Source organism: Dufourea novaeangliae, unplaced genomic scaffold (assembly GCF_001272555.1).
Source record: "Dufourea novaeangliae isolate 0120121106 unplaced genomic scaffold, ASM127255v1 scaffold16, whole genome shotgun sequence".
Classification (NCBI taxonomy): domain Eukaryota; kingdom Metazoa; phylum Arthropoda; class Insecta; order Hymenoptera; family Halictidae; genus Dufourea; species Dufourea novaeangliae.
Window position 1 is genome coordinate 3,841,779 of NW_015373891.1, and position 13,711 is coordinate 3,855,489.

At 43.0% G+C, this 13,711-nt stretch overlaps 1 protein-coding gene across 1 annotated transcript in view; it reads right to left on the minus strand.

Moving 5' to 3' along the window:
- LOC107187797 (Down syndrome cell adhesion molecule-like protein Dscam2) overlaps positions 1 to 13,711 on the minus strand; it is a 119,286-nt gene that overhangs the window by 71,072 nt on the left and 34,503 nt on the right. Inside the window, exons 5-6 of the mRNA XM_015575974.1 lie at positions 8,973 to 9,216; positions 8,158 to 8,362 (exon numbers count right to left, since the gene is read on the minus strand). Of these exons, the coding sequence (XP_015431460.1) occupies positions 8,158 to 8,362; positions 8,973 to 9,216 (449 nt within the window). The remainder of the gene's footprint in view (positions 1 to 8,157; positions 8,363 to 8,972; positions 9,217 to 13,711) is intronic.

Sequence of the window (13,711 nt, forward strand, 5' to 3'; positions counted from 1 at the left end):
GTGCCTTTGGACAATTTTACGGGCTTTAAACGAACTATCCCATTTCACAAGTATTCTTTGAATTTTGTCGTCTAAACATACCTAAGAATACACAGCTGGTTAAAAAAGATCTCTAACTAGTATATCCTTCTATCTAAATCCACCCCCAGGACTGCTGTCTGCAATCCTGAACAGGTTGTTTATTATCACGAAAGGAAACGAGCCCAGCCGCGTAAATAATAGTCGAGTCTGTCGTCAAATATATACAGTACTTTCGCAGTCGGTTCCTCGTCCGCGAGCCGGCTGCAATTTAAATTAAAAATCCGCGGAAACGGAGACGGCCCGGAGCGGTCGCCTCTCGAGAAACTTAATTTCGCGTATTAGAGGGAAACAAATTGTTTTTAAGGGTCCCCACTAACGGCGCTCTTTGCTCTCTAAATCCGAGCTGGTAGCAACCGTGGCGACGATCTTAATCGACGCGAAAACAAGATGCAACCGCCGTTCCTTAACTAAAAAGAACCCGTAAAAACTTTCACTTCTTGCATACGGTCAGGGGACAAAAGGGAAGTTTTTTTATCGATCATATGTGACCCAACAGTCAGACAATTACAGTATTCTGCGTTGATTTAGCAAATACAGTAAAGACTCCTTGAGAGTTTGACACTCGAGTCCGCTTCAAAACTTTCACGGTGCACCGCGAATCGGTACAACACCACACAGATCTTTTTGCCCGAACCCGACCGTCGACAACAAATGCATGGGGGAGGGGAACGGCAATAAGTGGTATGTTTGGCACGCCTCCCATTCCCCAGTGGTAGGGATGAAGTAGAAACTCTCACGAGGAACTTCTTATCCAACTCTAATCGAGTCTTTCCTGTATATTCGTCTACTCTATAGAAGTTAGAACTGTCATTGTATTTCTTAATGTATATCATCTTGCTTTCTGTGCGTCAGAATAAACGAACGGTTAAAGAAAGAGATGCTGATCGTAGGAAACACTACACGAAGTTCAGTCAGCTCTCTGTATCGAAGGGTAAATTAAACACCACGGCGTTCGCGTTCTCGAAAACACGACTATTTGCAGTTTGCACCAGCGCTCCTCGGTCCTCTTTGTTTGCCGTATTCCTCTTTCTCTCCCCAGTTCGCCTCCTTCTCTCTCGGGGCATGACGTGCCTTCTTCCCTGACGTATCTATGACGCATAATAAATAGACGTAGCTAGGAGCCGCAGACTGGGATCGTGCTCGGCCCGGCATGCAAAGCATCGGCAAAACCGCAGGAATCTCGTTAGCGTATGCAAATCCTGAGTGGCGGTACTAACTATCCCATGGTGTGCTGCGGGCGATCCCCACCTAATGTACAGTGTATGCCCCGCAGGTTAGAAATCATGCAGCCGAGAAGAATCCTAATGACAGGGTAACGGGGACGTCGAACTTTCCCACCTCGAAAATCGACAGACGTGACCCACTAATTGAGTGACAGAAGCGCTCTTGCTATCTGCGAGAGATGGACGGATGGAATTGACGAGGTGGGAACGTTTCGAAGTGCAGAATTTGGTATTGGCAAGACTGATATAGTTGGTGTATTTATTGATAGGGGAAAGAACGAGTTTTTGATATGATTCGATATATACAGTTCAGCTTGCAAGTGTCAGGACGCTTATCGAATATGTACTGAATATTATAAGGAATTACAAAATTGCTGAAAGTCTGAAATAAATATTGTTCAAGGGATACTAAAGCATTATGAACAACGTTATGATACTATGAAGTTATAAAAGCAGCCTAAAATAAATAATTCTTACGAAACATATTTTCTTCATACAGATAATTCGTTTAAAAAATTTGTTTAAAGAATGATGTAATTCTATCACGTGTAGGTAAATTTTGCTGCGACTCCGTGACTTTTATGTCAAACGATGTACTAATTTAACTATTTACCTCCCCATAGTATTACTTCTTTACTACTGTATCAACTATACACCGAGGGACAAATTAAGTTGAGAAAGAAGATACGGATGACAGACAAAAATTTTTATAAGTTTACGAACCAGATATTCTGTCTGGTTTGGTAGTTCCAGTATTAAAATCGACAAGAAACTGGTCCGAAGGGAATCCCTAGAGCGGATAAATGACCCAGCTCACAGTTCTTCGAGCTCGAAGGCGGTCGTGGAACCGGAGGGAGAAATACCGCGCAATCATCGCCCCGTTTAAACCTAATGAAAAATCGCTTACCGCCCGCTAACTCACGGCCGTGGGCGAGTTATTGCGGCCCGATGCAATTGCGGGTGAAGCGTTCAAAGGTTGAATCCATTACCGTTGTTTGCTCCTGTTCTTGTTTCTATCGCAGCCCCGGCCAACTAAGAACCTTCTTTCCTTCGGGGTCTTCAATTATCCGTGGCAACGGGGTTGGCCGGGTATGGCGAGAGAGTGCAAATAGTTTCACCTCTGATACCAGACAGGGGTTGAGTCGGATCGAAGAATGGGTAAGCGGGGGGTAGGAGTGGTGGGAGGCGAAAAGAAAACGGAGCGCGTGCAGCGTTCGTAAAACCGTGGTCCATTGTAACTAACGTTCAGTTACAGTCGGTCGAATAGCAACCATCGTTAACTCTACGTCAGATGAAATTGGGTCATTGATGACTCACGTGTAGTGTAGCGAATTTTATATGACGATTGAAATTACATTGCTCGAAGAAAAAATCGACTTCTGATTTATTGGGAGCAGTCCTTTGCTATGAAAAAGTAAATTTAATTTTCATCTAAGACCAAATACCTATGTATCTTCTTTACTTTTAATGACATGGGAAATACTTCAAACACAGTTTGAATGGTTTCAGAAGGGAAGTATTGTATATGGGACATTGTTTCTTATGATTATTTTTGTTTTGAATTTTTTTAGGTTGCCGGTATTTTTTTTCCAGACAATTTGTACTTTTCTTTGTTGCATGATATAGCATTATGTTGCACTCAAATATAATTAACTCAATGACCTGGAAATGAATTTGAACATTAAAAAAATAATGGAAACTAGGACATTTTCAAAGCATCTACAGACGCAAACAACAATGAAGGGGTGAAAAAGGTTGACAGAGATTCGGGTAAAATTATTTATCGCAACTTTTGAGTCTCAGCTTCGAAAAGATAAATACTTTTAGTCTTTGTCGTACTTTATATAAGCAAAAGCCTCATTGTTTCCCGTTTTATTGCCCCGTGAAGGGATTAATCGATTCCGAAAGAGACTTCCAAGTACCGCTGACCATCAAACTTGCCAGCCAATGAAGTTAATGGCCGGGAAAGCGGTTGGGCTATGACTTTGGGAACGTATAAAATCGCCTGAGAGAGCATCACCAAGCACGCGCCGTCCTTGGTGACGGCAAAGCTTGCAGGGGTAAATGAGAAGGGTGGAAGAGAGAATAATTAACTACCTTTGTAACGGGAGGGTGGGGGGTTGATTGACTTTCGGACCCTTTCGTCGAACCAACGTGCCGCTTCGGCCGACGCTGTTAGCAGTTGCGATGAAACAGATATGGTACCTTTATAGTAAATTGATAGAATATAAAGTTACTTTAAAATGTGACCGTTGTCGTGTCAGATTGGAAATCTGTACTGCACAGGGAAAATACTTCATGATCGTAACTGTAACTATAGTTTGAAACATAATAATTAATTGTTGATCAGGTACATTAGATATACAGGGTGGGGCATTTAAAACACGTCACCTGAATAACTTGCTTGTTTTTGGAGATAGAAGAAAATGCATCAGACTAAACATATTTGGTATCGAGGGCCTTATAGCCTGATGTTACTAACTTTTTGATAGGTGGAGGCGTCAAGAAGATATGACAAGTTCGTGTATATCTCGTGTACCTGGAGATTCGTGGAAAAACACGTCGAGGCTGAGTCGAGTTTATTATACTTCGAAGGGGACCAGTATCGCGTAGCTCTCGATGGGGAGACGCTTACGCAACGTTGATGCCGGGCACACGGGTTGATCGGGACGCGAAAATCGAGCGAGGCCATTTTCGTGCAAAAATAGCGCGTCGCCCGGGGCTAAACGACTTCGCGATGGAAAATACGTTGCGAAGGAAGCGCGAGAGAGCGCGCACCGAGCGTTTGGGATCGTGCGCGACGGTGTTTCGGAACGAGGACAACGATAGCAATGGCCGCAGCGAACAAACAAGTTCGTAACGTGTTCGGAGTTTTTTGAGCACAGGATGTTTGAACAGGTCGAACTGAGTTTGAATTTGTTGTGGCGCTCGAACTTCGGAAAATGTCCAAACAGCTGGAACCTTTCCAGCCGATTGAGCCGATGGTCTCGTAGTACATAGTGGATCAATAATTTTGACGATCAGGAATGTCTGTTATCTTTAGAGATACGATACAATTATATTGACAAGCGCTGTACAAGTGCAAGGTCATTCGATGTTGAATGAAGGAGTAAAGGGAGGATTCTTACGTAGTAAGAGGCTTTAGCAATTGGATAGTAGCAGTGGTTCGACGATTGGAGCACCTCGTATGACAAAATAGTCGTCCTCCTACTGTAACACTTAACATCGAATGACATTGTACTTAGATCATTGAAACCGCCTAAACATTCACTATTCTACTAGGGATAAAAAAAGAATAATACAGGTAACCTGAAAATCTTCGAAAACCCTCCACCCACCTAAAAATTGTTATTCACATCTTATGGCCCGCTCGGTACCATACAAGATTTATAAATAAAATTTGTTCGTCATAACTTTAATCATAGCAGAGATATTCCAGGTGGTTAAAGTTATTAGTCAACCCTGTATAACCTACCTTGAGTCATTTGGCTGCTTCAAGTGGTTTGAGAAGTTCAAACTGTTCGGAGCTTGTCAGAAGTTGGTCCAAATTTTGTTCAGACTGTTCGAGCTTCTCGTCAGAAGTCCGAATATGTTCGAACATTTTGACGAACCATCACTAGACAGCTGATACTTCCGGGACACGGTCACGGTGAGAGTTTCTCGTGTGCGAAATCACTCGTTGGACAGCCCGGTTTTGTAGCTGACCGGGCCACCAGGGCAATCTGGCTCGGTAAAAGTGTTTTAATTGAAATCTTCGGGGCCATAACTCGAAACCATTGGCCGGCGTACCGTGATATCCGGTTAATGGAAAAAGCATCGGGAGAGAGTGTGGGGGACCGGCTACCCGGTCGAAATATGACGCGTGAGCAACAGATCGTAGGTCAATGGAAAACAGAGCCAGAAAGAAAGACAAAAAAAACAGAGAAACATTTGAAGGTACGCCATTAGATTTCAGAGATATCACTTGGTTCATGAGGAAATGGTTGAGGTGAGTGTGGTGGTTCGTTGATGAGAATGTGATTGGATGTAACGTTTATTTTGGATGTTTGGAAGATTAAATTGAAAAGGGGAATGTAGGATAGAAGACGGTACACGATGGGAATTTTTGTAATATTTCAAATGGATATCAAGTGCAAGCCCCGACCTATAATGTTAAATGACGTAAATTTTGTTACGGTTCGTTAAATTTGACAAGATTAAAAACTGTGGAGCTTTTGAACCATGTTATGAGAGCTCTGGTGTGGTAATCAAAGTATAGGAAGATTGACTGGAGATTTAAATTTAGATTAAAAATGTGATGCAGAAATCAATGTTGAGTTATCGTCTACACTCGGAAATAACGAGCTATGATTTGAAAGATTTAGTTTCTAGAATAATCTGAATACTATCCCCGGCAAAAAATATCTGATCGAATAAACTAAACGTCTGTTCCAAAAAATATTTACATGTTGGATATGGCAGATATTTTCACTAATAATAGATGAAAAATGAAATTTTCGTATGCCCCTACAATGTACTCCCAAACAAACACATCAAGAACCAAAAGATTCAACCAATGAACGTAACATACTGCAACACTAAGTACCCAAGGAAAGAGCTTCACATACCCAGCAAAAGCTCCAGAGTTCGCGCGCTAGAATTGCGTCATCAACGTAACAGAGACGGCTTAAACCGTCCCCCCGAGGGAGTGAGCCTCACCTGTTAATGGTATGTACTCTGTCGCAAAAAAAAAGAAGGAAAAAAGGGAAACTGATATCGAGAGCCAAATTGAAACGAATCCACGGGATCTATAACCGAGAGCTCGGTCTGAAATCACCGCCGATGAGAAATACGTGATCAACGACGTCGGGTCCAGGGGCGAGAGGCTCCATAATTAAAAGCGGCTGCGGATCGAAGGGGCGGACGATTAACGGGGGCGGCAAACAGTGATTTTTGCGGAAGGGTATGCCAGGTGGAGCAGCCCCCACCTCTCTCTCTCTCTCTCTCTCTCTCTCTCTCTCTCTCTAGGGGGAGGACTCGGGGCGTTTTCGCGCGAAAATGGCACGTACCACCCCAGAGGAAAACGGCACGGCGCGCCGCGGGCTCCAGTGATGGAAAACGCGTTACGATGGAGTGGCACGCAAACCCGGAATGGATCGTATGGGGAAGAGTTCCACTGCATTAACCACCGGCAACCTATCACCGCAGAACCATTCGCTCGACAAACAAGCCCCGCCGCCCCCAACCCACCCCCACATTCCCGTACCACGCGCCAAACCACCAACCCCCCACGTCCAACGAGCCTTTCTTCCGAGCACCGGCCCCAGCCAGGTTTCCATCATCGGCCAAGGAGCCTCAAGAGTCGACGAGCAGGACGGGAGAACCGATGGGAAAACGAGGAAGACGTTCCGTGGCCACACGAGTTTTCCAACTCTTTTTCGCTTGGGGGCGGGGCGTGATCCAATCCAATCTAAAGGGCAGGCAAGGATTCAATGAGCCGCGAGTTGAAACTTCAACGATACTAACTGGGTGATTATTAGGTAGCTTTTTGGTCTGTTTGGTGAATGGTTCTGCGAGGATACGGTTGATGATGGATGTTGGGTGGTGTTGCGGAGTTAGTTTGTTCCGTTGGCGGGAATTCGATTTTTGTCGGGAGAACTAGGGCGATGTAGAATTTGGGGGATTGTTTTGAGGAAGAGATTCTGCATCGATTATGGAGAAAAAAAAGTTTTAATGGGTATTGTTCTCGCATATTTATTATGCAAAAATAATTTAATTTATCCTAGATAATCTCTGAATGTCTGGTGGAAAATAAATAGTTTGACTTCACAAACTAATTCTGCTGCACTCTACAAACCTAACTGAAGGATTTCTACATATTTTCCAATTTTAACAGAGACAGCAGTAATTATGATTTTCATGTACAAATAACCATTCATTTCCCACAACCAGTTTGTCTGACGAAATAAATAGTACCCCTTGTAACTATAACTTAACACGCAAGTGTTGACCACTGCCAGTAATTTTTCAAAAATATCATAAAATAAAACCAGCACTTGATATGCAGCGATCTCATATGTTGACCTATCCTGACAGATTTAGTATAAACTTCATTTTTTAACGTCCAGAACTAACGCACTCGTAAAAATTCATTTCGAACAGCTTTACAACGTTGCCTATATCATAAAGTTGTTCGAACGACGTGACTTTGTTACCCAAATAAAACAAAATAGCATTCCTAAATTCACTAAATGCCCAAAAAAAAAAATTCTACCACCACACTTCTTCCAGTTCTCCAATCATTATTCGAATGTCCGCCGTGCAAAATTTGTTTACCACTCCCGAGAAAATTCAAAGTCGTAGTAAACCCGTGGGAAGGCGACAGCACCAGACGTAATTGGAACCCGTGGCTGCAACCAGATGTCATTAGACGTCGCGACGGAGTGTCTTAAACGTTTTCATACCACGGGACGATCGTTAACCGCCGCCGCGAGTTACTGCCCCCGTCAGAATGGGACAGGGCTGGTGGCCATGCTTGAAATCGTTTAAACGGTATAATGGATATTACACGGAGGTTGAACGGATTGGTCGAGTTTCAGCCACGGGAAAAGAAACCATTTCTATACAGTCCAGGGAACTGAATTAAACTGGCGATGCTGAATATCCTCTAACGATGCCCAACGACGATTTAATAGAACGATTCCGTTACGCGATGGTCACAACGCGAATGGGGTATATTCTTCCATCCTGGGATACCATTTTCCCCACAGCGTTTCATCTCACCACCGTCTCATCCCCATTCGCTGATAGCTAGGCGTACACCACCGCCATCGGGCAGCCTGGGACCGTAAACGGTAAGCAAACAAAGACTCACCGCCCAGCCGCAATTCCGCGATTCCTTGAGCCATCTCGTACTCGTTCCGCACAAAGCACTGGTACATGCCGCGATCCTCCCGTGCAACCGACATCACGGAAATACGCTCCCTGGATACCGCCCTTATGCGAGCCCCCGTTCTCAATGGCTGGCCGTCCTTCAGCCAGTAGAGCGCCGCCTGTGGAAATCCACTTGCGCTGCACGTCTGAAAACCGGTTTGGAGAAAAGGGCACTGATGAGAACCGACCAACTTTAGCGGAAATACCGCCTCCCTCGGATCTTCCCGGCGATCGTTCAACAAAAAAAAACAAGATTGCCCTGGGTTTCTTGGATGATGCAGAGACGTAGGGGCTTCTTCCAGAAGGGCAAAATCGTGGCCTTAGGGACATTGGTTCTAGCTCTTAAAAGTTGGATTACCGTGAAACATGGGACGCCAAATGCCGCAGAAATGAACAAAGAGATTTGATAGGGGATGACTTTTGATCAGGTATTCCACGTACAATTTTTTATACTTCAAGACGTTAATCTAAAGTTTAAAAAATCCTCACGGTAACGTCAGGCAGATAAAAATATAAAAATGTTTAAAAAAGCTCAATCCTAATTCGAAGTCAGTTACCAACGTCCCGGCACGCAATAACGATAATTCTAACTACGGCACACGCAGTTAATTAGAGTGGGAATAATGCCAACGAGCGAGCAACTGACGCGACACTAAAAAGCCCGAGACGAATGGGGGGGCAGGGGTTCGAGCCGTTAATTGCTGTTATAAAAGCCAACCCTATCAATCGCGGGCAACCATGAGAATCGTCAATTACCAAATGAGCGGCCTTCCCGAGATCGACGGTCTGAATCGATGGCTGGACATGCACGCTCAATGGCGCGGACACCGTTAACCTCACTTCCATCGACTCGCTGCCCTCGGAATTACTGGCGGTGCACATGTACGAGCCAGCGTCGTTTTCCAGGACGCCTTGTATGATCAACGAACCGTCTCGCACCACGTAATGCCCGGACGAGTCCTCGATCGGCTCCTGCCTCTGGTTACGGTTGTAGTACCACCTATACGACAGAGAAGAGAAACAAACAAAAATCTGCGGATTTCTCTCTAGTTCGTGTCTTGGGATCGTGAGAATCAGGAAGAAAAAAGGATGGAACATGGAAAGAATGAGCGACCATTCGTCCGTAAAAAGACGGGCGCAGCAACGCTACGAGGCTATCGGAAATCCTGTATCGCCCCACCTCGATAATCGAACAGTGGGCTAATGTACCTTCATGAGAAACTTGTTCACATTTTACTTTATACTGCGTTACGAACATTTGGAGAGATTAAGGATAAGACTGGGGATTGATTAGATTACCAGGAATGTAGGAATGAAAATTTATAATTCAAGTTCTACTTTCCTTTTTTCTTAATGTTATGTAGTTTGGTACTTTTGGTCTTTAACACTGGAACTACCAAAGAAGTAAACATTGGTTCGTGAACTGATAAAAATTATTGAAATGTCATGACAGTGTATTCTCAGAGATTCTTTGCAACTTTTACTGCAATATTCAAGTTAAGAAGATCGTTAATTTTGTCAATTTACATATTTTTAACAAGCTGTGCTTTTTACCAACGTGATAGAAATAGGAACACGTTCATTTTTGGCAGTTCTTGTGTTAACAGATTTAAGTTTCTTTGAATCGATAGATTCTTTGAAAGCATATTATAAGATGTAATATATCACAATTACATCACACAATAATATACAGAGTACCATGTAACGGACAGGGGTGACTCAACATAAAAAAGTAAGTCGCAAATGTACAATAAATTTTTTTCATTTGAGCCTTCATATTCGAGAAAATTAACTTTGAAAATCTGCTGGATACACGTGCCATTGAATAGGACTTTGCTAGCGTGTCTGATCATTGCACTCCATTTCTACTTACTAGCACCATACATACACGCGATTTAGATTAATTTTCAAAATGAGTTCTCGAAAACGTAGTCTCAAATTAAAAAGTTTTATTCTATATTATCGACTTACTCTTTCACGCAGAATCACTCCCTACCTGGTTATACCCTCGCGAGCAAACTCGACTTCCGCCAGGGGAAAAAGTGATATAAGGGAAGGCCTCCTACCACTTGGTCTCGGAGTTACTAAAATTTACACCAAATCAACATTCGATTTAACATTTATTGCAGTACTTGAAATAAATTTACCACGTAATAGGAAGCCCTTACCCCCACGACGCTTTTTCCCCTAGCGAAAGTCGAGTTTGCTCGTCGGTGTATCACCAGTTACATGACACCCTATACTTCCCGTTTACAAAGATCTATGGAAAGCTCGTCGAGCATTCTGCATTTAATAAATGGATACAACGCCCAATACATCTTGTACCTTAACAGATTCCCAGTGAAAAGAAACCGTCGGCGGCCCGTTCCGTGTTCTTACGACGGCCGCCCGCCTAGTAACGGAGACATACTACTGTCATCCGGTAAGCGTCTACGTGCACCACCGCCGTTGCTCAGCCGTCTGTCCGATAAATCGTACAGTCGCATCACTGCGCGTCTCACGATACACCGGGAGAGTTTGCATTACGCGCGCCTGATCGCCGCTCAAGATTCACCATCCACGGCTGAGGTACAAAAATATACGCGCGCGTACCACCAATCAGAACGTCGGTACTCGGCAGAGGGGTGGAGAAGGGGGATATTGCTGCTTTTGCTATCCGAGCGAGCCTTTCCATTCCAGCGGTGTATCTCTCTAGTGCACTCGACAACCACAAAATAACAACTGTTTCATTGGGAAGTCTGAATACACAGAGCACGGCCGTGAATTGTGCTACGCTATCCATACGTTCACCTCTACCTCCCTTTATCACTCCCTCCCTCTCACTCGCTCTCTCTCTCTCTCTCTCTTTCGGTCTGTACGCGCCACATAGCTACGTTCTACCTTTTTTTTCCTCCTTGTTCGGGCCCCGGCACACAGTACGCGCGCGCATGCAACGCCAGGATGTACTGGCACGCTTTCAAAACACTCCGCGCTTGAACAAGCAGCCGGATAAACCGCGGCTGTGGCGTGCACGGGGTTATAGACGAAAATCGTTAATACCCGGGGCGGATCTTTAAATAAGAAGCGCGAGCAGGGATCGAGGCTCGTTCGCCGGAAATTATTCGCGCGTCGTCTACCCGTCCACCGCACTCCCCCTTGTAGACTCGACCTCGAACGGGATCGATACCGGTTTTCGAGTTGGGACGAGAGTGAGAGAGTGAGTTTCGTCACCGAAATGTTTCGCCCCCATCCCCTCCCAACCTCGCTGTATTTAAAGCGTCTCGGCAGACGGGATAATCGAATCGATCTCTCGCGGGCACGCGCGACCTTTGACCTCGTCGAGCCGAACAGGAACAGCGGAAATTCAGCCTGTTTGGCCCCTTGATTTTGAGCGGGCCAGTGTCGTTCGAGATTGATCAATTAATAGGATCGACGTCCTGTATTTAAAATAAGGTCAGATCGATGATGTTTCACGGTCTTGATCGAAATAAACATAATTCAGTTTAATACTCTTTTGTCAGAGCTTGACAGAGACGGCAATTTTTGTTCTCTTGCATACAGATCTGGAGTTTTGGGATTATTAACCCTTTGCAATCCAACTACCAGTGTGAATGGTACAATATGTAAAGGCGATCTAGTCCAGCTACCAGCTGTACTGTCAACAAATTATCTTCTTTTATTTTACAAAAAAAAATGAATGTAAAACTGACGTCGTTACTTTGATAAGTTCCGTATGCGTATCCTCTAGCTGCTATTATTGTTTTGTCACAATTGCGAATATCATTTTTTTTTTCCTTTTTAGAACTTTAATTTAGTGACATCTATTGTTGGAAGGTTAATATTCCTGGTGAAGAAGGGTAGTCTCATATGTCGAGTTGAAAGAATCGATTTTGTTTTTATTACATTTTTTTATTAATACGGGGCCTTCAAAATATATTTTCAAAGGGAAATTCAGAAATTTGAAGTATTATTCATGTTACAGCCCTTTAACGCGTGGGCCGCGATCGACATAGACATGAACACTTCAAACGTTAAATGCATCATTCTCAAAACTGTTTTTTCAAGTTGATGGAAATAATAAAAACTGATTCAGATATTTACTTGAAATTTGAACCGCGTATAGAACAAGTATTCCTCCAATGCTAGTATTGGAATTAACTAAAAATATGAAATATTTCAGTTTAATTAACGAAAACGTCCAGAATTTTTGTATGATTTTCGATTTTCCATCTTTCAACGACTGTCATTTAGAACATTATCAATATTCGAGCACAGTGTCTTTGGGGGCATTTCACTGGACAAAGGATAAATTATTATCTGGTAAAGGAATTCTACACATTCCCGGTATATATGGAATGCATTTACTGGACAAGTGACTCGATATATTCTTTCTTTTTTTGCGAGAAATATCGACGAAATGTAGGAACGAGCGCAAAACCCATTTTCATTACATCCTATTGAACCAGTAAAATAATTACAGTATTTCGATTGCAAAATTTTATATATCTGAGCTATTAATTAGACTTTGTTTTGTTACCTGATTATTCTTTTGATTGTAAAAATTCATCTAGAAGCAGGCTGAAAAGTTCTTCCAGCTAAAATAATTGAAGTAGTGCATAAATGATACAAAGAAATTAATTGAAAAATGGATATAAGTTATCCAGAAGAGTAGTAAATCAGAAATTGATAGGAATTTGAAAATTATGGATTCTAACTCCGCCCTTAAAAACTCACGACCTTTCTGAACAACCCGATACATCTATTTCCATCAATGACGTTCCATATGACGTTCGTCTTGCATAAGGATAGGATATCGTATGTTCACGAAGACTGGGTAGTATGTGTTTAGTTTCTGATGGACCGTTCCAGTATGGCATTGCTGTGATATTAGCACCCTGTTCGCGGGAACTGTGCTGCATTAATCATGAAGCAGACTGCCAAACTCTGAGCATAATCATACCTCGGAACGACACCGCCATATCACATGTCAGAATATGAGCTCATAAGAATTCCATCGACCGAGTATCTAAATCTTCCATGGTCATTCATATTTTTCCTCTTTGTCACTATTGATTTTCACTTATTCCACTCTCTGAATAACTTCCTCAAATTGAAACACTTTTAGAGAACAGGAGAACATTGACAACCTCTTTCAGTTGTTTCCTCTTTTTTATACTCATGGAATAAATACGCTTGCCTCAGGATAACAGAAACGTATTGTACATTCGAGGGTGTACGGAATAAAAACGTTGAATTTGAGAGGAATTCCATACGTTATTTCACAGTGAACAGTTTGAAATTACAATAGCTTTCAGGATGAATTAATACTTTGATCCGAAAACTTTAATGCATTAAGTCTTTCAACGAGTAATCCACAACTCGCTTTCGCCCCTTTTTACATCATCTGGCTATGACAGCAGAAACCCAAACTGTAATAAAATCGTCAGTTGCAGCGAACAATTCGTTTAGTACCCTATAGAAAATGTTATCTACAAAAGTGCCGTCTCACAACACTA